The 19,040-nt window shown below is 41.9% G+C and overlaps 1 protein-coding gene across 5 annotated transcripts in view; it reads left to right on the top strand.

Annotated features, from left to right (window-relative positions):
* Window positions 1-19,040, top strand: part of CCN4 (cellular communication network factor 4) — a 33,766-nt gene extending 14,726 nt beyond the window's left edge. The window contains exons 2-7 of one of the 5 annotated variants that reach the window (XM_023921549.2): window positions 1,268-1,321; window positions 11,495-11,751; window positions 15,418-15,454; window positions 15,582-15,675; window positions 17,610-17,803; window positions 18,665-19,040. In XM_023921549.2, coding sequence (XP_023777317.2) covers window positions 1,268-1,321; window positions 11,495-11,751; window positions 15,418-15,454; window positions 15,582-15,675; window positions 17,610-17,803; window positions 18,665-18,964 — 936 coding nt within the window. In that variant the 3' untranslated portion in view covers window positions 18,965-19,040. Of the gene's footprint in view, window positions 1-1,267; window positions 1,322-11,494; window positions 11,775-15,417; window positions 15,676-17,609; window positions 17,804-18,664 lie in introns of all 5 variants that reach the window. The other 4 variants (XM_086878458.1, XM_023921547.2, XM_023921548.2 and 1 more) reach the window with 4 other exon arrangements.

Here is a 19,040-nt window from a genome sequence, read left to right as displayed (position 1 = left end):
TTTCACCAGTGCCAAAGAGCCTAGTGATTGACTGAGTATTTCACAAGTGTGGCTACTAATTATAATCAAACCTGAAATCTTCTACAGCACTGCACAGAGAGCTAGTGACTTGCTCCAGCACATTTTTGGAGCCAAAATGCTCATACATTTGACTGCCAGGGGATTTGTTTGTAGACTAGATCAAATTAATTTGTCTGTACAAATTATCTGGCTTGTATTAGTATAGATATTCTTTTAAGGCATTGATATTTTAGTCATGCTGTTCTGCCTGTCATTTATAATTTGTAGTGACTATGACAAGAGATGCACCCATGTGCAATAACCACGTGGCTCTGTGGTCTACATTAGAAAAGGAATTTCTTTTTTGTTGTCTTATTGGTAACTATGTCTCACTGTATGGGCATCTCCAGGTCCCAATCAAAATTAGTTTCCTCCCTTTCTCCTCCTCTCTCCAGCTCTGTCTCTCCAGCTGAAAGATTTCAGCCTGGAAAAGAGAAAACTTTAAGGTGGAGTCATTGTGGCCTTCTTTACTTATAAAAGCAGCTTGTTTAAAGAGAGAGAGACTTTTTACATGGGCAGATATTGACAGGACAAGGGGAAACAGTTTTAAACCATAAGAGGGGGACATTTACATTAGATATTAGGAAGAAATCCTTTACTGTGAGGGTGGTAAGGCACTGACACAGTTGGCCAGAGAAGTTTTGGACACACCATCCCTGGAAGTGTTCAAGACCAGTCTGGATGGGGCTTTAAGGACCTGGTCTAGTGTATTCTTGCTTTTTCTGGGGGAAATCTGGTCAGATATCCTCTTGGATGTGTAAGAAATGAGTAGCTTCAACATTCAGAGTGAAGAAAACTGTTTATTTTCTGCCTTGAATGGGATAAATTGACCATCAAATGACTGTGTGCCCCAAAACTTTTCCCTCCTGATCAGCTTCTCTTGAAAGCAGATTTTCTTTTCCTTTCTTAAAGAGAAAGTGGAGGTTAGCTTGCTTGTGGTTAGACTTGTAGCTTACATGAAGTTTATAACAGTATTAAGAAAATTAGTAATATGTAAAAACAATTCATGTTTTTACATATTAGATTAGATGCTCTCTTGGAAATGCAATGCTGATGTTGATTTCTAGCATGATCCTCAGGTAGGTTAAAGTCTGTTATGAAGAGCTCATCTGTCTCAGATTGGTGCCAGCTTTAAGGGATAAGTTTCATTCTAGATGTCATTCAGTCTGTGGGCTACTGATGCCCTTTTGCATATCTCTTAATTCAGGTACTGTACAGCATTTCACACCTGACCACCGCTGAGACTGAGCTGAGCAGCTGGGTAAGAATATCACTAGATCTGTTTTCCTAGATTTTGAAGAAAGAGGATGCTTCTTTCTGACATTGTCTGTTTTGGTAGACTACAAACTGTTTCTGCAGGCTTGTCACTTGTAACAGATCATAAAAAACTGAGCACAGGGTTGTCCTGGATCTGGTATATCTGGTGATGAGTACACTGAGTATCTGAAATTTAAAGTCTCCTCCTTTCTGCTTACAAAACCTGTATTCCAATCTACTTCAGTGTCTCAACTACCATCTAGAAAAGTTAACAAATTACAGATTTTTTAGTGTTCCTTTCCATCCTTGTAGCTTTAGGCCTAATGCTCTTTGATATCATCAATGGGAAAGGTCATTGTGTACATGTTTTGGCACATAATGTCTCTGCTCCATATGTTGAGCTAGGAAATTTCTTCAGATAGGCTGGGCTTGTTCCAGGGATTTAGGCAGATAAGCTCAGCAAAGCTTGGGAAAAGCAGGCCTCTAGCTAATCACTGTGCTCCTGATAAATGATCTCACCATAAAATTGGCAAGGTTGTTTGTGCTGATCTCAGTTTAACTTCTAATATGAGCTTACAGCAATTCATCATTTCCCTAGCTCATGGACCACCCTGTGTCTGGCTTGCTGCCTACCTGCTGTGCATGGGCCCAGGCTCCCTTCCCACCACGGTCTTCTGTACCTTTGATCTCATGTAGTGCTTGCAGCTACATTCATACTGAATTTACTGGTTTCATTTAAAAGCCTATTTTTGCATGTGTGTTGTTGTTTTGTAGATTTTTTTCTTTTCAAGTCAGAAGAGAAGATACTCAGAAGGTTTGTGTTAGCATTCTGCTGCTTGCTCCTCTTTTTAGGCATCAGGTGTCACTGCTGCAAAGGACTTCAGATTTCTTTTGGAGAACCTTTTCTGCATATTCTAAAGCACAGTGACAAAATACATAATTAAATCTGTTGGGGGGATTTTAAGAGGTAGTTGTTTGACATTGGTAATCTGTGATATGGCTAACAGCTTGATACCAGCTTTAGGAAGAAAACCGATTAGGAAGACAATGTCTCCCCAGGGAATTCTCTACTTCAGTTCCTTGAGGATATGATTTAAAGCAGCATCTGCTCTGTGCTGTGTGTTGTTTTATATTTTTCTTCAGATCCCTGAACTGAAGATTGTTTAGACATGTGTCTGAGTGAATAATTTCACACATAGTATAGAGAAATGTCATGGGAACCCTGGGATTTGGAAAGAGACAGAAGGGACTTACATGGTGTCCCACCCTTCAAAGAAAGGAGAGCACCCAAGATTCTTGGGTGTTCACACTGGAAAACAATGACAAAAGTCAAAGGGTCCATGAAAATTGAAAGTTTTGTTGGTAAATTACTCACTTTGCATGGAATTGGTATAAATTAGTCCATGTTCTCCAAGTGTAAGCACATGGCAGTGGGGTTTGGGTGGAGAGATAGGGTGACAGAGAAAAGAGAGAGATTGCATTAAAGAAGGGGAGAGAGAGAAAAAGGAAGAGAGGAAGGAAGAGAGACATCACCAGTCCTGGTGATCCATCTGATAGGCTGTCCAGGTTCCCAGGGGCACACACACCAGGCTTCATACTGGGGTTACTATTTTCTTGATAAATCTTCCCTGCCCTGGAGATAAGTTTCTCATTTTCTATGGAAATTATTTAGCATGCACAGACAGTCTGTTCTTGACTTTTCTGGAAGTGGGTCAGAGGGTTTGGGGGGTATTTAGTGGTCTTGATTCACCCTGCAGTCCATGCCTGTTCCTCAGCCTCCTCCCTGCCCTGTGCTGTACTGCATTGTGTTAATCTCCAGGACCCAGAACAGGGACATTTATCCCAGAAATGCCCTGTCTCTACCTGCCTATGGTACATAGACCATGGTGCTGTTTCTGTCCTGCTGTCAGTGTGATCAGATGCCCCAGAGGGTGATGGGGGAAGAGGTAGAAGGTGTTCAGTTCCCCTTTTCCTCTTTGTGACAACCTGGGCACTCCAGTTACTTCATGTTTATGGTTTGTCCCTCACCCTGCCTTAACCTTGTCATATATATGACTTTAACTCAGAGCTGGTTTTGTGGTTTGTCTTCTGTGTAAATCTCTTTTTCCTCTGCACCCTCAGTGTGATGACAACACTCATTCAGTCCCCAGATATCTTAGCACTGCCATGGTCCTGTTTTCAGGGATTTCCAGATGCCTGGTACCTTGTCAGAACATCATTCAAACCTCTTGCAGTCTGGATGCATCTTTAGTCATGTTTGCTTCTTTAATTTAAGTACTATTCTATCTGATCTTTGGAATTTAATCTGTTTTTTTCTCAGAGGAACTCATGGTGGGGGATATCTGCTGAATTTTCACAATACAGATGTGAAAGTATCATAGGCTGAGTTGAGCTGTGGTGGAGACCAAGGTGCAAATCTTGTCCTTGCAAGCACAACATGGCAATCACATGGATGGAGTTTGCCATTGCTAGTACTTAGAATTGCACTCTTGCCATTATTCTTTTCCCCTGCTTGGTGTAAGATAAAATCTGATGATACTCCTCTCCCACTCTCTGCTTTCCTGGTTTGGTTTTCTAGAAAGAGCCACAGGCACTAGTTAAAGTCTGGGTGAGCATTGGGATTCCATGATTCTGTGAAGAAAAGCTGCTTTCCTCACAGAAGTATGGCCAGACAACACCCAGATCAGGGGACCATGAACTGTGCTTTGGATGCCTTTGCTTCAAATGTACAACTGCTGCTTCACTGACCCTTTTGCACACACAGAACCAGCTCACTGCAGATGCTACAAGAGACTTTTGCCATGATTTTGCCTGGCAAAGGGTGAGATAACACATACCTCTTCAAGCTGGATCATAATGTTCTGCAATCAGACTCTGAATTAGTTTCAGGTCCTCCTCAAGTATGTGGAAGTCTGGCATCTTCTATTAGCCCTAGGGATGATGCTGACCTATATCTTCAGTCTGTATTCTCTGTCTAGCAGATCTCATAACACACTATGAGCCACTGTTACCAAAATATGCCACACTTGGCCCAGAGTATCCTTTTGTGATGGGAATATCTGGAAATGCTGCTGTTTATTCAGACAAGTTGTAGGCTCCATCTGTTTTTTACTTAACCACAGGGATGTTGCTGTGCAAAGACTGCTCATCTTTCATTGAGAGTCTTGAGGGGGCTCTGATATAATGATACAACACTGTATTAAATGGCAGCTATGTTTTTTGGATGAAGCCATGCACACCATGTGTTCCAAAGGGGCCATTAAAGTAGCAGTAGCAGCAGCTTCTTTTTCCTTCTGTTATCTTGAAATCTTCTAGCTACAAAACCAGATTTATGGTATGTTTCCTCTTATCAAAGAAAATAATAGTAATCTGTCAAATAGCTTTTGTTTGGGTGGGCTTATGATAGGAGATGGGATGGATCCTGAAAAATGGAATTGTTTTGTCTGCATTATATGCACCATTTAACAAATAGATCAGTTTTTATTCCCTGAGCCAGAAGCAGACTTTAGGAGGCAGAGGCAGAAATGAATTGGGGAAGGTGCCTTGCAGGTGGTTTGGGTTTGAAGGTGTTTTCCACACGTGGATTTGGCAAGGTGTACATGCACAAGCTGCCAGGAATGCCTGTGGAGGTCTGAGTGCATCCCCTGAGGATGGGGAATCCAGGGCCTCCCTGGACAGCCTGTCCTGCTGGTGCACTGCTCTGCTAGTAAAGAAGCTGTGTTCAGAATCTCCCCAGCATTATTTTGTGGCTTCTCCCCATTCTTTTACCCTCTGCTACCACTGGGCAGAGTGGACTGAGAGCAGCCCAGCTCCCTCAGTGTCTTCTCCTTTTGGTTTCTGACCATCTTGGCTGCCATGCTCTAGACTGCAAATTCCCAGGTACACCATTTGAAGTGAGGGTTCAAGACGGTAGTCCAGGAAATTAATTGATCTATTGATATCTCACCAAGACCAGATTCTTTTCCATATTGCATCTAAACAATTGCAAAATGAGACCACTTAATATGAATTTCAAGGATGAAGAAACTTTGATAGCTGGAAAATAAAGTGACCAACTCAAAAATTCAGAGCTAGAGAGAAATAGTTGTGGAAACTTGATATGGAGGGAAAATTGCTGTTTAAGGGAAACAGGGAAGCATGACTTCATATGTTAGTTAGCAGCAGAAGAGCAGATATTAGGCAAAGCAAATTGCTTCAGATTAGAGAATTTAAATAACATTGAGATTTAAAAATGAAAAGTTGTTTTAAGTCAAAATTCTCTGCATTGGAATAGAAACAGAAAATTCAGGATACTTGAAAATGCAGATTTATGTTTTTATTTAAAACAATATGAAAACTAAGATAGTTTTGAAGAACTTAATAAAATCTGCACTGTTTTTGCCATGGGGAAAAAAACCACCACAACTAAGCAAACAAATAAATGGAGATTTTTAATTTTTCTTTACTTTTTATGGACAGCATGGAAGAATGTCCCCAAGAGAGAAAGAAGATCAAAAGTATCTTCCTTTTGATTTCAAAGTTATGACTGAAAAGGAGATAAGCAAAGGCAGAGCAAGGCCACTTGTAAAGTAAAACCTCTGCAAGAGCAGACTGCTCTCATCTGGCAGCTGGAACTGATACTGGTTTTGCTACCCAAATTTTGGCTGATACAGCCATATCTTGTACTTTTCAGTTCTAGGATGGTTTCAGACTCTCATCATGGATGGACCACATGCATTTTCCCTTTCCTAAAACTGAAGTCTGTCTGCTTGTACCTTCTGGACACATTTCTCATTGGTGCTCCACATGTGCCCTGTTACTTTTCAGACTCCAGTTCAAGCTTGTTTCATGGGATGAGCTCATTGCAGTACAAGATGTTAAAATGCTCATCAGGCACAGAAATTGTGCTGTTTAATATCTCTATTTGTGGAGTCAGTGGTGACAGTGTCAATTTGTTAATGATGCCCAAACACTTTTAGGTCCTCCTGTTCTAAGTAAGTGCTTCTACTGGGGCAACAGTTATAAAACATCAGGTTGCTTTCCAACAGAGAAGTTTTTCCCTCTGAATACTCCATGGAAAAATATGAAGAAAATGGGAGGTCACACTGAGTTTGCCAGTATAAGCAGTTTTTTGGCAAAGAGATGAATGTATGTAATCTTTACTCTGTAATTGTCTAAACTGAGTTAGAAAAGACTATTCCAAACATCTGTCCACATTCTTCCCACAGATACATTTCCCAAAATAAAGTTATGGGAAGCTTATTGCTCATCATTCATGGATCCACAGACATATAATGGTTGCTCACTGGGGATATTTTATTTTCTTAAGCTATTGAATGTTTTGCTTCATGCAGAATGTTCCTTTCTGCTCAACCTACCGTGCACAGCAAGAATAAGTCCAGCTGGCACCTGATATCTTTAAAACTATCTTTTCTGGATTCAGAGTCTGTTATTTCACAATTTCTCCAGGAGATTTCATGTCTGGGATCAATTTTAATAAGATATCTAGAACCTTATGCATGGGGAAGCTGACCCCTGCATAATCATATTTTCCTCTGACCATTAAATTACATGTCCTGCAGAATCTGATTTATATCTCTGTCCTGATGCTACTTGTCCCTAGCATTAGCTTGTGACAGTTTATGAGCATTCATGGGGACTTAGGGATTTGTTGCAAGAGTTTAGCAGTGAGGAAGTCCTGATGGTACTGTGATTACTGCTGATCTCCCTGTAAGAACTGGCTCTCTGTTACCCCATCTGTTTTGGGTCTAATAATAATGCAAATATTCAGAAATATTCAGCACAGAAGTTTTAGCTGAACAAAATCAAGACCAAACTTCTACCCTAAGGGCCTGACTTAATCCCACTGATGTAAGCCAGGTCCTGTTTTACATTGCCATCTCTCTGACAAGCAGTATGAGTTTTTAACTTCTGTCAGTTCTGTCAATCTCTATGCTTGCCCAGAAATACAGCTGAGGGATGGAAGGGTATGTGGCTTTATTTAATAGATTCTATATATTCCATTTTGTCTTTTCATTTTTTTACTTATTTATTGAGCTGCAGATGCTGTGTTCCCCTGGGAATGTGCTACATCAGGTCAGTGTTAGAAACTCTGGGAATGGGCATGAGTCTCCTGGGATGCCTTTAAAATAATTTTGGATAATGGGAATACTTAGGTTGGTTACTGGAGCTGGAATTGACTCTACAGGCATTTCTGCTTGTGCTGTCTCAGTAGTTCAGCCAGCAGGTGGAACCAGGGGAAAGCAGATGTCTGTTATGTACAAATGCTCAGCCCTTTTCGAGGAGATGCATCCCAAAGTGTCTGAATAAAATTGTGGTTTTAACTTCAGTGCTCTTGTTTAGAACAGTCAAACTCCAAATCTGGAGTTACATCTAAACAGAGACAGGATGACGTTGTCAGACCTTGTAGTACAGAAAATGTTTTAATAAAATTTCCTCACTAATAATTTTCACTTGTGAATATGTCAGAGACAGAGAACAGGATAATCCAGATCACATCCTATCCCTCCATCAACAACATCTGGCATTTGCTCAGAAAGGCAGTATTAGAAATGTAGGTTAAAAATATTTCTTTAATGTATTCTACTGTGAGAAATTAAATGTAGTCCACCCAACAACATGTATCCTGCAAGACACAGCTTGGGCAGCTCTGACTGAAATAAAAATGTTTTCCTTTGAGACTAAATTACCACCAAGGAGAAAACAGTGGAAGCTGATAAAGTACTAAGGTTTCTGCTACTATGGAACCACTTCTCCAGCTCTCTTGGCAGCCAGAGGAATCCAATTTAGAAGTCATCCTGTCTGAACATTTCCCATCAATAAACTGGAAAGGAAGAACAGGGGTAGCTTCTCCCAACCTTCACCCAGCTGAAGAGAAAAATACTTGAAATAAAAAGGGTTTAAGAGTAAGATCTTGCAGCACTGAAACAATAAAATCAATGCACATAAATATGTTTTTAAGCATCTGTAAAAGCCGGAAGTAAAGGAGTATATTGTGATGCTCTGCTGTCTAATGCAAAGGTAGAGGCTTCTCATGTATTATGTAAAAGTGTTGCAGTAAATCTGCCTAGCTTGTAGTTTGGGCTGTATACACTGATTTCAACACCAGAGCTTGGTTCTTCCAGTTTTCAAAACTAAAACATATTTACAATTGCAGTATTTTTCAACAGATGGAAAATATATGTTTCCAGTAGGAAGAATGTGCTGCTAAAAGGCTGCTATCCATTTTGTATCTTGAAACTTTGTAGTAAAACTCCTGGCTATTAAAAATACTGAGCTTGTGGCTGTGGCAGACAGTGGGCAATTTTTTTTATTTTCTCCTTCTCTTCTCTTGAATGTGAAGACAGAAATTAGCTGGAAATTGTTGCTAGCAATCTGCTCTGCAAATGCAAAAATAAAGTAATTTTGGAGCTTGCCAAGCATAAATCAGGAGTGACTTTAATAGAGAGTTATCAGGCATAGCAGGGTGAGAAAGCCTTCATCTTGTTTTAATGAGAATAGGCTTGTCTCTCCAACAGCAGAAAAATTAGAACTCATGAATAATTTTGATCTAATATTTTCTCCTTGGCATCCAAGGTAGCAAATCTGCAGACTCTGAGATCCCAGAACAATTAAATGAAACAGGTTAATTACCAGTACTTGGGAAAATTAATTTCCTAACAGACATATTCTTTTAACTTTCTGGCATTTTTAAGTAAGCTTGTAAAATCCCCACTACTGTGACTTTTGGTGTTCATTTTCTCTTTGCTCTTATTTCAGATTTCTTACAAAATCATTGTCCTGCTATGCATTATATTGACCCTAAATACGTTTCCTTAAACTACATGGGCAGATTTTTTTGTTTGTTTGGTGTTTTTTAGTAGTGAAGGATGGTCATTAGGGAATGCTCTTATAGTGTGATTTCCTGTTCATAGCACTTGTGGAAAGCATTAGTCATGATGATTTAACCAACATACTCATTAAAATGGAAGTGTCTATTTTCTAAAATTTTCTGGGTCATTGAAGTAGTAGGGCTGAATGACTTTTCCAAAGAGATTTAAGTAAGTAAGTGATTCCAGTGATGACAGCTGACCTTGGAAATGGGAAATCAAATTATTTTATTAATCTACAGAATTTTTTTTCCAATAGTGAAGGTCTGAGGGACTTAGGAGGGGAGAGGAGGAGAGCCTGCAAGGTTGTACAGGTTGTGCACTTTTAAAGACTCTGGAGGACAACAGTTTCCAAAGTTTGGGTTTTGCTTAGCTGGTGATGGATCCTAGGACATGATGCCAACTCCATCACTCTATGCCTTCCCTGTTTGTAAAACCAAGGAGTGATTGTGCTTTGATGCCTGTCCACACTGATTATCCAAAAATGCTGATGTAGCCCACACTGTGTTCATCCAATGGACTCAGCCACACCACTGGAAAATTCAGCCAGCACATCCAAGAGCCACAAAAGTTCCTCACTGTAAGGACACTGGAAAGGCTTCCCTGGCCAGCTCAGGTGTCAGGCCTTGAGGAAGGGCTCAAATCTCCTGTCTATCACAAGCCACCAAATGTCTCCCAGCTATTCTGTGCTTTACAGGAATTTAGCCTCAGCCCTTCACGTATTAACTAAGCCCACAGGAGTATGAGGGCTCCTCTCTGCTACGTGTGCTGGCTCACAGACGCTTTCATAGCTGCACAGGGAGAAGCTGTTTGCTTGCTCATGCTGACAATAGGAACAAGGGACAGTAGAGGGATTTATTTACAGGGCTGGGCTGTGGCAATGAGCTCTTTAAATAGCTGTGTGACTTTTGTCTGTGTATCTGGATCTAATTATTAAGCACTTTTAAAAATGATCAGCAGCAAAGTAAATAGGTTTATTGCACTCGAGGAGGCCTCTCTTCTCAAGTGGCAGATTATTGCACCTACTCAAATGATTGTGAGTGGAATGAAAAATCCTAAGATTAAAAGGCCAGGGCTTTTCATCAGTCTGAATGTTCCTCTTTTAACAACTCTGACAGCATCAAGAAGCCTTAAAGTGGGAGTAAATTATATTGGTATGTTGTAGTTTAAACAGGAGTTTAAAGGTGTTTTAAAGCCAACTTTAATGCCAACTGTTTGTAAAGGGGGCCTTAATGGAATTGGGAATTATGCCCAGAGCAAACACATTGTCTATTTGGCAGTGATTAGCAATGTGTTCACAATTTAGTATTCTAAATATAGGATAACCAGTTACCAAGATATTTAAATAACCCTTCAGATACGGCAGTAGCAGGCTTAGAAATGAATAAAATAAAATATGAATAAAATAAAATATAAAAATTAATAATAAAAACTGAGCCTGCTAACAAAGAAACTGTAAAAGACAGAAAGGGTCTTTGCAGAGATATCCTGATAGATAGCTCACCAGCTGTGGGGTCCTAATTCTTTTCCCACAAACTCTTGGGTGAGGCATTTACTTCATGGAGAGTTTTTGGAAAACCTTTTGTTTGAGACATCTCAAACTGCAAAGAGGACAAAACACTGGGAATATAAAATACAGTACAGGGAAGGCAGCAATGGATGGAATTGCCTTAGCAGTTTCTAGAGTCTGATTTTCCCTGTTTGAAGTTTTTAGGATTACACACTTCTTTTTTGCAGAACTTGGGCTTCTAGACCAAGTGTGCCCAAGTAGTGCCATGTTCCTTCTGCTGTTGACACCATGTGAATAACTCCATTTGTTTCTGTGCCCGAGATACTGTGCCCTGCTTGACCCCCATATATAGCACAGGTTTTCTGTGCAGTGATCCTCTTAGAAAAATGAAACCTTTGCTTTGTCACCTGCCTGATTTTCACCCTTCCTTCACCACAAGCATGGCTGATGCTGTTAAATGTCACCCAGAGTTTGTTGTCTAGGGTTTTGAGAAAGCACTGAGCCTCTACCTTCTGTGGGTTTTGATATGAACTGTGGCATCCCAGTACTCCAATATCTCAGTAACAGTGACCTGGAATCACATCACTCTGTTACATGTAATCTCTTTTCTACCTTGACTAACCTTGATCAGGTTTTTTATCTGATTATCAAATTTTGAACTGACTTGCAGGCCGGTTAGTTGAAGATTTTTTTTTTACTCATTAGACCTGAGGGGATTTTAACTGAGGACTAAGCAGCACAGGGTTTGCAGCCCCCATTTCTCTGTAACGCTCCCCAAGCTGTGTTTCTTTGTTTGCAGGCCACTGCCCAGACCTCCCTCACCATGACCAGCACTGTCCCAGCCACAACAGAGACCTACACACGCACTCAGTACTGCAAGTGGCCCTGCCAGTGCCCCAAGTCCCCACCGCGGTGCGCGGCCGGCGTCAGCCTGGTGACAGATGGCTGTGACTGCTGCAAGACGTGTGCCAGGCAGCGGGGAGAGAGCTGCACGGAGGCTGACACCTGTGACTTCCACAGGGGCCTGTACTGTGACTACAGCGGAGACAGACCTAGGTACGAAATAGGAGTATGTGCACGTAAGTGATGTACATATATTTTTGACTAAGATATAAGCTGGCAGCTCCCGTCAGTCTGAGCAGGGGTTGAGATTTATCTCATTTTAGATACCTGGCTGCATGCTCATCAACTGCTCTGTGCATCATCTTCCATTCCCTCGTAGCTGTCTTTGTTCTCAGGGCAGTTGGCTGGATGAGAAATGACATCTGAATTCTTGCCCTTTGATTTGGCTGCAGCCAAGAGCAAAGACCAACCAGAACTTAATTTCGTCTCCATATGAATAAATAGATTATTCTGTACTACTTATAACAGGAAGAGGTGCTGTAGTGGGTTGGGGATGAAGGAAACATGGTCAGGCAGCCTGATTTAAAGACAACCTTTATGGTCCCCTACATGAAAACAATAACATTAAGGGGACCCTTTTGGCTAATTCCCTATAGCAAATAACTTGGAAGGGCAGCACATGGTCTGTAGGATGTCTGATCCCTGTCAAGATTGTCAGGAATTAATCATCTCCTATGAGAATTTGTCAGTTACAAACTGAGGTTTAAACCTTAATTTTACAATGGTTAAAGTCACATTACTGTCATGAGGCAGAAGAATTTCTTGGTTCCATGACACTGGAATGTGTTTCAAGAAGAAGTGCAAAAAGAAGTTAGCTAGTGTTCTATGTATTAAGAGTGCATTAGCTTGTTCTGAGTTCCAGAACATGAGGGGGATGCTCTCATAAAAGTCAGAAATTATTGAAAATTGTTACTCTGGGAATGATTAAAAGCAAAAAAGATCATGAGTACAACCATACAGATTGCTGATCTGAAAGGCTGCTTTTTAGTATGTTATTAGAACATATGGTCATGGCTGTAGGTTCATAAACGAGAAAAAGCCATTTAAATGCAGGGCTTCTGGGCTGGAACATAAAAACAAATGATCTGAGAGAAAATGTAAAGGTAAAAGGAAATCTGGAGGAGAGCTGACTGTGAGATGGACTCATAGCACAACTGATCCACAGAAGAGAAAAAAAGTGCACAACCTTCAATAAACTTAATATAGAATATAAGCAGAGGTTACCCAAGGGACAGGTCTGAGGAGTTAAGAAGTTCAGGGTAAGATGGCAGATTCTCACAGAAGTGGTACTAGGCACTGCTCTTACTCAGCAGAAGGGTGGGAAGTCTAGTAAGAAACGACCTTGCCTTTGCACTGGCTCAGACACAGAAAAAAAAAAAAAAAAAAGAAAAAAGAAACCAAGCATGCAAAAAGTGCAGTCTAACCAGATTCTTGTAGGATACAGGCAAAATAACAACAAGAGAAGTTACGTGCTAGGAGCTGTAAACTTAAACAGTGATTTTCAAGATTAGAAAAGATTACGGTTAAGAAAAGAGGATATGAGATCATTGGAATGTATTGTCTGGAGTGTGTGTGGAACATTCATGAGAGGTCTGCAAGGGCAGGTTAGGCGAACATTGTCAAGAATGACAGCGCTACAGCTGGCCCTGTGCTGGGAGAGGAAAACAGGCTGGATGTTGCCTCAAAGCTATCAGCCTTCCTAGGCCTCTTTAATGGCCCTTATGTTGCTTTCCATTTGTTTATTTATTTAAATGATTGTTTTCTTAGTTGGATTTCTTTTGGTTTTTGCAGTCCTCCCACACATCACAGCAGAACTGTGCTGAGGGAAGACTGACCCCCAGCTTTTCCAGGGAGGTCTGGAGGGATTCCCAGTCTGTGCTTTCAATTCCCTACTACCATGACAATGCACCCCCTGTTATGTGACATTTATGGTTATTTGGTGAGGGACATTATGGCGTGCACAGCTGAAGGGAGCAAGAAGAAGGCAGATTGTCTCTGACTGACAGAGAAACCTGTGGCTTTTCCTTTGTTTTCAGCACCCAGGCAGAGGTACAGGACAGGGTCTGCTGATGTGTTCTTTTTGTACTCTGGGCCACATAAAGGCTGCATCACCCCACTCTGAGCCCACCAGCTTTGTGAGTCCTGTGCTGGGCGCTGGGGAGTGACTGCTGTGAGGAATTGGCTTTGCATATGGATGTTTTCAGCTAGATCTAGAGAATCCACAGTGCAAAGGCCTACAGAAACAATATCATCATGGCAACTGAAGACCCTGAAAGAGTTAGGAGTATGTGTTGGGAAAGGAAGTGGGGTCAAACTGGGGGAAATTCAGGCTGTATCTGGACTGCCATGCTGAGGTGTGCCCCAGGATATAACTCCACAGACATCAAATGGGAACCTGCTGGGAGTCACTGCCGATCTCCTTTTGTTGTTGGCTTTTCTCTGCAGCAAAGCAGAGGCAGCAGGGTGCTGAGCACAGGCCCAGGGGGTGAAGCAGGTGTTGTGCATGTGGGGCTGGGAATAGGGATGTGCCTCCAAATCACTTTATTTTAATGCAGACTCAGGGAGGTTCTTTATAAAGGTGTTCAACAGCTCCTTTGTCTGCGTCTGGGGATGTTCCCATGGAGAACCTCTTGGTTTATGAGACCTGCAGGAGACTAAGGTAGCCTAATCCAGGAGGAATATGCTTGTAGGAAAACACCAGGAGATACAGCATTTTTTTTAATTGTCATAATCTGTGTGCATACCTAGAAGTCTCTCTGAATTCTCAGGCCCAGCTCCAGTACTGAGTGATTGCCTTTTCAGTACAAAGGCTTAAGCATTACAAAAAATTGGAGCTGAGCATGGACTGGAGATCTAGATCTGTGCTTGAAATTCCAACAGCTCTCATTTTTGTGCAGAAGATGGGATTTGTGTTTGATGTTTTCATTCAGCTGGTTCAAAAATAGGAAGCCATTGCAGAATTTTAATCTAGCATTTCAATTTGTGTTTTCCTGAAGCAGCTCCATTTCTGACCAGACTCAAAACATCAGCAACCCAACCAGTGCGTGTGCAGTGCCTCCATGTGACCAAACAAGAAACTAAAGTTTGAATTTTCCATCGGAAGCCACTGCTTCCAAATAACTGTCTATAATGTGAAACAAACAAACAAAAAATGCTGCTCCATGATTCCTGTTCATGGACAATCAAAAGGCTTGACTTTTTAAAGTGATTTTATATAAAAATTATTCATCAAATATTTATTTTTGTGGCTTTATAACATGTATTTCATTTTCCAAGAAAACTGCTCTGTGATAAACTGGGTAAGATCCAGTTTCCTAAACAGAGGAATCCAGCGCAATTTAGGTGCTCCTTTTGCTACCTTGTTTGTCCTCCCCTTTTGCTTCAGACATACACAAGTGTTGAGAACAGCTGTGTCATTTGTGCAACTCCATGAAGTCCCCTCATATATCTCTGAAAACCTAAAATTTCACTAAATATCTTTTTTACTTGCTTTGATTTCTCCCCCTGTGAGTAATTCCTACCACCATGCTATGAAATGTTTTCATTTTAATTAAGGATTTGTGAACAAAACTTGTTTTATATTTTAACTTATTTTTTCATTGAAGCATTAAAAGGTTTTCTTTTTTTGCTGTGATTTAGAATGGAAACTGTTTCCTAGATGGTGTGACTACACTTGGCTCAGCATCAGGCTGAACATGCCGCTCCAGAGCACTGCCAGCCCAGAGATCAGCTTGGTGAAGGAACACGTCAGAGCTGTTTGTTGCCAGCATTATTTTAATGGTGCTCTGTGTGTTTTTCTCTCTTTCTCTTTCTTTTCAGAGATTGTTGGTGTAGGATGTGTCCTCAATGGAGTCAGGTATAAGAACGGGGAGACATTTCAGCCCAACTGCAAATACAACTGCACGTGCATTAATGGGGCTGTGGGCTGTGTTCCCATGTGCATAAACTCACGTCCTCCACTTGTCTGGTGCCCAAACCCAAAGCTGATTAAGATGGCAGGGAAGTGCTGCGAGCAGTGGGTTTGTGATGACTCCAGGAAAATCAGGAAGACCTCTCCGCGTCACATCTCCTCCGCAGGTATGGCGGGAATGAGGCAGATCTCTCCTTTGCCATCTGGCAGAGTCTACAGAGTCTGGCAAAGTAGCAACTTGTACTGCCAGGCCTGGAAGGTGTCTGACCTTTGTGAGAGAGGCAGAGGCTCCCACCCAGCTCATGCTGAAGGACAGGACAGGCAAACACCAGTGGAACTCATTGGCAGCAGTATGGATCTGGATGCCCCATCCCTGGACGTGTTCAAGGCCAGTCTGGAGGGGCCCTGAACAACCTGATCTAGTGGTACTATCCCTGCCCATGGCAGAGGAGTTTGACTGAGATGATCTTTATAGGTCCTTTCTAACCCAAGCCATTCCATGATTCTATGAATATGATATTCATCAAAAATGCTTGTGCAACCATCGTGGAATTCTGTGTGACAAAGCCCCCTTTCAAGGACACATCTGCTGGAACTTTGAAGATGTCCAAAGTCCTTTCTAATTCTTCATTTTTATTTTTTTCCCTCAGTCTGGACCCTCTGGGAAAGAGAATGGATTCAGTTTAATTTGGGACCGAGGCTTTCTGTCCATTTTATATTGCTATTGTAGTACAATTTTAAAGCCCCTGTATCTTAGGAGTTTCAAACTTACACAACACCTTGAAGGCAGTTATTGTGTAGAAATTCCACTGTGAGTTGGGCTAAGTTGTCTTTGTGGTAGTACAGCTTTTCATCAGTTCTGAACTGATGGCATCATTAAATGTTCTGTCCTCACACTCACATTTATAGTAACAATCCCATAGCCCACTGCACAGAGATGGTATCATTTGCCTCAAACATGATCCCAAATGATTAAGATGGACTCAACTTGCCATATGTCTTAAATTTATTGTCAAAATGCCATGTGACACACTGTAGTGACGTTAACCACATTAGCTCCATGTGGCTAATGTGAGACCATCTCACAAAAGAAGAGCTCAAGGAGAGATAGGATTGTTGTAAACAAATATTTTGGCTCCTTGGTGATAAGATTTTTTTCCCAAACCTCGGTCTGTAATTTTTTTGCACAAAACAAAGCCTTTGTCTTCATTTGTGAGTTAAAACCACCAGCGTTTAACCCCACTTCTCTGTCCCTGATAGCTCTGAAATACAGGGTGGGTTCAAATTCAAAACATCTATTACCAAACTGGCCTTATGTCCACATGGCCTGTGTCCCAAAATGGAAACAACACAGCTTTGCTTTCCTGACTTTTCTCCTGTAAGAAGAAGTCTTATAGAAGTCAGACTAGCATTTATTACAATAAATAGAATAGTTAATATAATAATAACAGTGAGCAAGCTCAATGCAGCAGTTTCTATCAGAGTTTTGCCTGTGGACTGTCCTGTGAGCTGTAAAGCAGTGGGGTCTTTGGCTGAGGCTGGGACAGAACCATAACTGGGGTTGTTGGCTGCTTTCAGAACAGAGCCCACCCTTTCTTCAAATGGCTGCTGAGCTCTCTTAGAGCTATTGAAGTTGTTCTTCCTCCCAGTGAAAGGCTGTGGCTGCTTCCCAAGGCCTCTGCCATCCAGCAGAGGCTGTTGACCACTTTCTGCTACAGGGAACCAATTGAATGGGCTCAGAAATAAACCTCCATGGTGAGATCAGATCTCATCCCCTTTCTCCTCCCACTGGCTCAGGCTTCTGTAATTGTTTATACTGTGGCAGCACCTGGGGGTCCCAGACAAGGACCCCCTTGTACGAGGCTGTGAAGGGGAATAAAGGAATGAGCCCTGGCCCCGAGCACTCACAGTGATGGAGAGTCTGACACAAGTAGGTCAGCACAAAGGGGGTAGGATGAGGGAGTTCACAGGAATGCTGAGCCACTTCGCTGTGGTTTAATTATTTGGGTCAGTGGCCTGAATGTGCAATGAGCTGGGGAGAGGGTGTTTAATATGTAAAGCTGCCCAGGCTGAATAATGTGGGGTTAATCTGTGTCCGCAGCGTACGAGGGAGAGGATGAAGCCTGGCAGAAGAACTGCATTGTGCACACCTCGCCCTGGAGTCCCTGCTCAAAGACCTGCGGGCTGGGCATCTCCACCAGGATTTCCAACGACAACGACCAGTGCCGGCTCCTGAAGGAAAGCCGCCTGTGCAACATGAGGCCCTGTGAGGTGGATATAACCCAGCACATCAAGGTGGGAACTGTTTCATTGTACATTCTTTTAGCTGGACTCTGAGTCAGCTTTTGTTTGGCAGCATTCGGGCCTCATGAGGCTGCACTTGTACATGAACTTACTGTGCTGCAGAGGGTTCCAAAATGTGTCCTGCCCGTGCTGGTATGAAAACCTTTCCCTGAGAGTTTTAGCTCCAGCTAAAAGGTCTTTGCAAGGAAAGCCAAGCCAAGCCTGCTGTGCTCGATGCTGGCTTGGACAGCCCTGGACTCAGCTGGCAGAAAAGCAGTGCTGCACGTCTGGTCATGGCTATGAAATCTATTATACAAGTATCCTATTGCAGCTTTTGGGTTCATGTGTGTAAGCATGAAAATCTTTCACACCACCTAGGTCAGGGACGTAAAAGTCTTCCTAACAGCTACAAATCCCTTTAAACACAGGAATCATAGAACAGAATATAACAGAATAATAGAATCCTTAAAGTTGGAAAGGATGTCCAAGATCAGTAAGGCCAACCTTTGACTGATACAACCATGCTTGGTAAACCACACTGCAAAGTGCCACATCTACTTGGTTTTTGAATACTTCCAGAGATGGTGACACCATCACTTCCCTGAGTAGCTTTTTCAAATACTTAACTGTTCTTTCAGTGAAGCAATTTTTCCTGATATCTAACCTGAATCTCTCATGGCACAATTTGAGGCCATTTCTCTTTGTCCTAAACTGTTTACCTGGTGGAAGGGGCTGAGCCCCTGTACCCTCGATCTCCCCTTCCTTGCCAAATCCTCTTTTCAGGTAGTTGTAAAGAGCAAGGTGGGTTTTATGTTCTACCTGTATCAGCACTGAATATTAACCTCTTTGTTTTTATTTTCTTCTCTGATTTAGCCTGGGAAGAAATGCTTGGCTGTCTACAGGGCGAATGAACCCATGAACTACACCATCTCTGGATGTGTGAGCAAAAGTCCATACAGGCCCAAGTACTGTGGTGTCTGCACAGACAACAGGTGCTGCACACCCTACAAGTCCAAGACTATTGAAGTGAGGTTTCAGTGCCCAGATGGAACTGAGTTTTCCTGGAAAATTTTGTGGATCAATGCGTGTTTTTGCAATCTGAACTGCAGGAACCCAAATGACATCTTTGCTGACTTGGCTCATTACTATGATTACTCTGAAATCGCTAATTAAATTGGCTGAATGCTGGAATTGTCCCTTTGCTCTGATTTTACAGAGGTTTTAAAATAAAAGGAGAATCTTCATCCAC

The sequence above is a fragment of the Cyanistes caeruleus genome, chromosome 1 (assembly GCF_971803275.1).
Source record: "Cyanistes caeruleus chromosome 1, bCyaCae1.hap1.1, whole genome shotgun sequence".
Classification (NCBI taxonomy): Eukaryota; Metazoa; Chordata; class Aves; order Passeriformes; family Paridae; genus Cyanistes; species Cyanistes caeruleus.
This window is presented reverse-complemented; position numbering and strand designations above follow the sequence as displayed.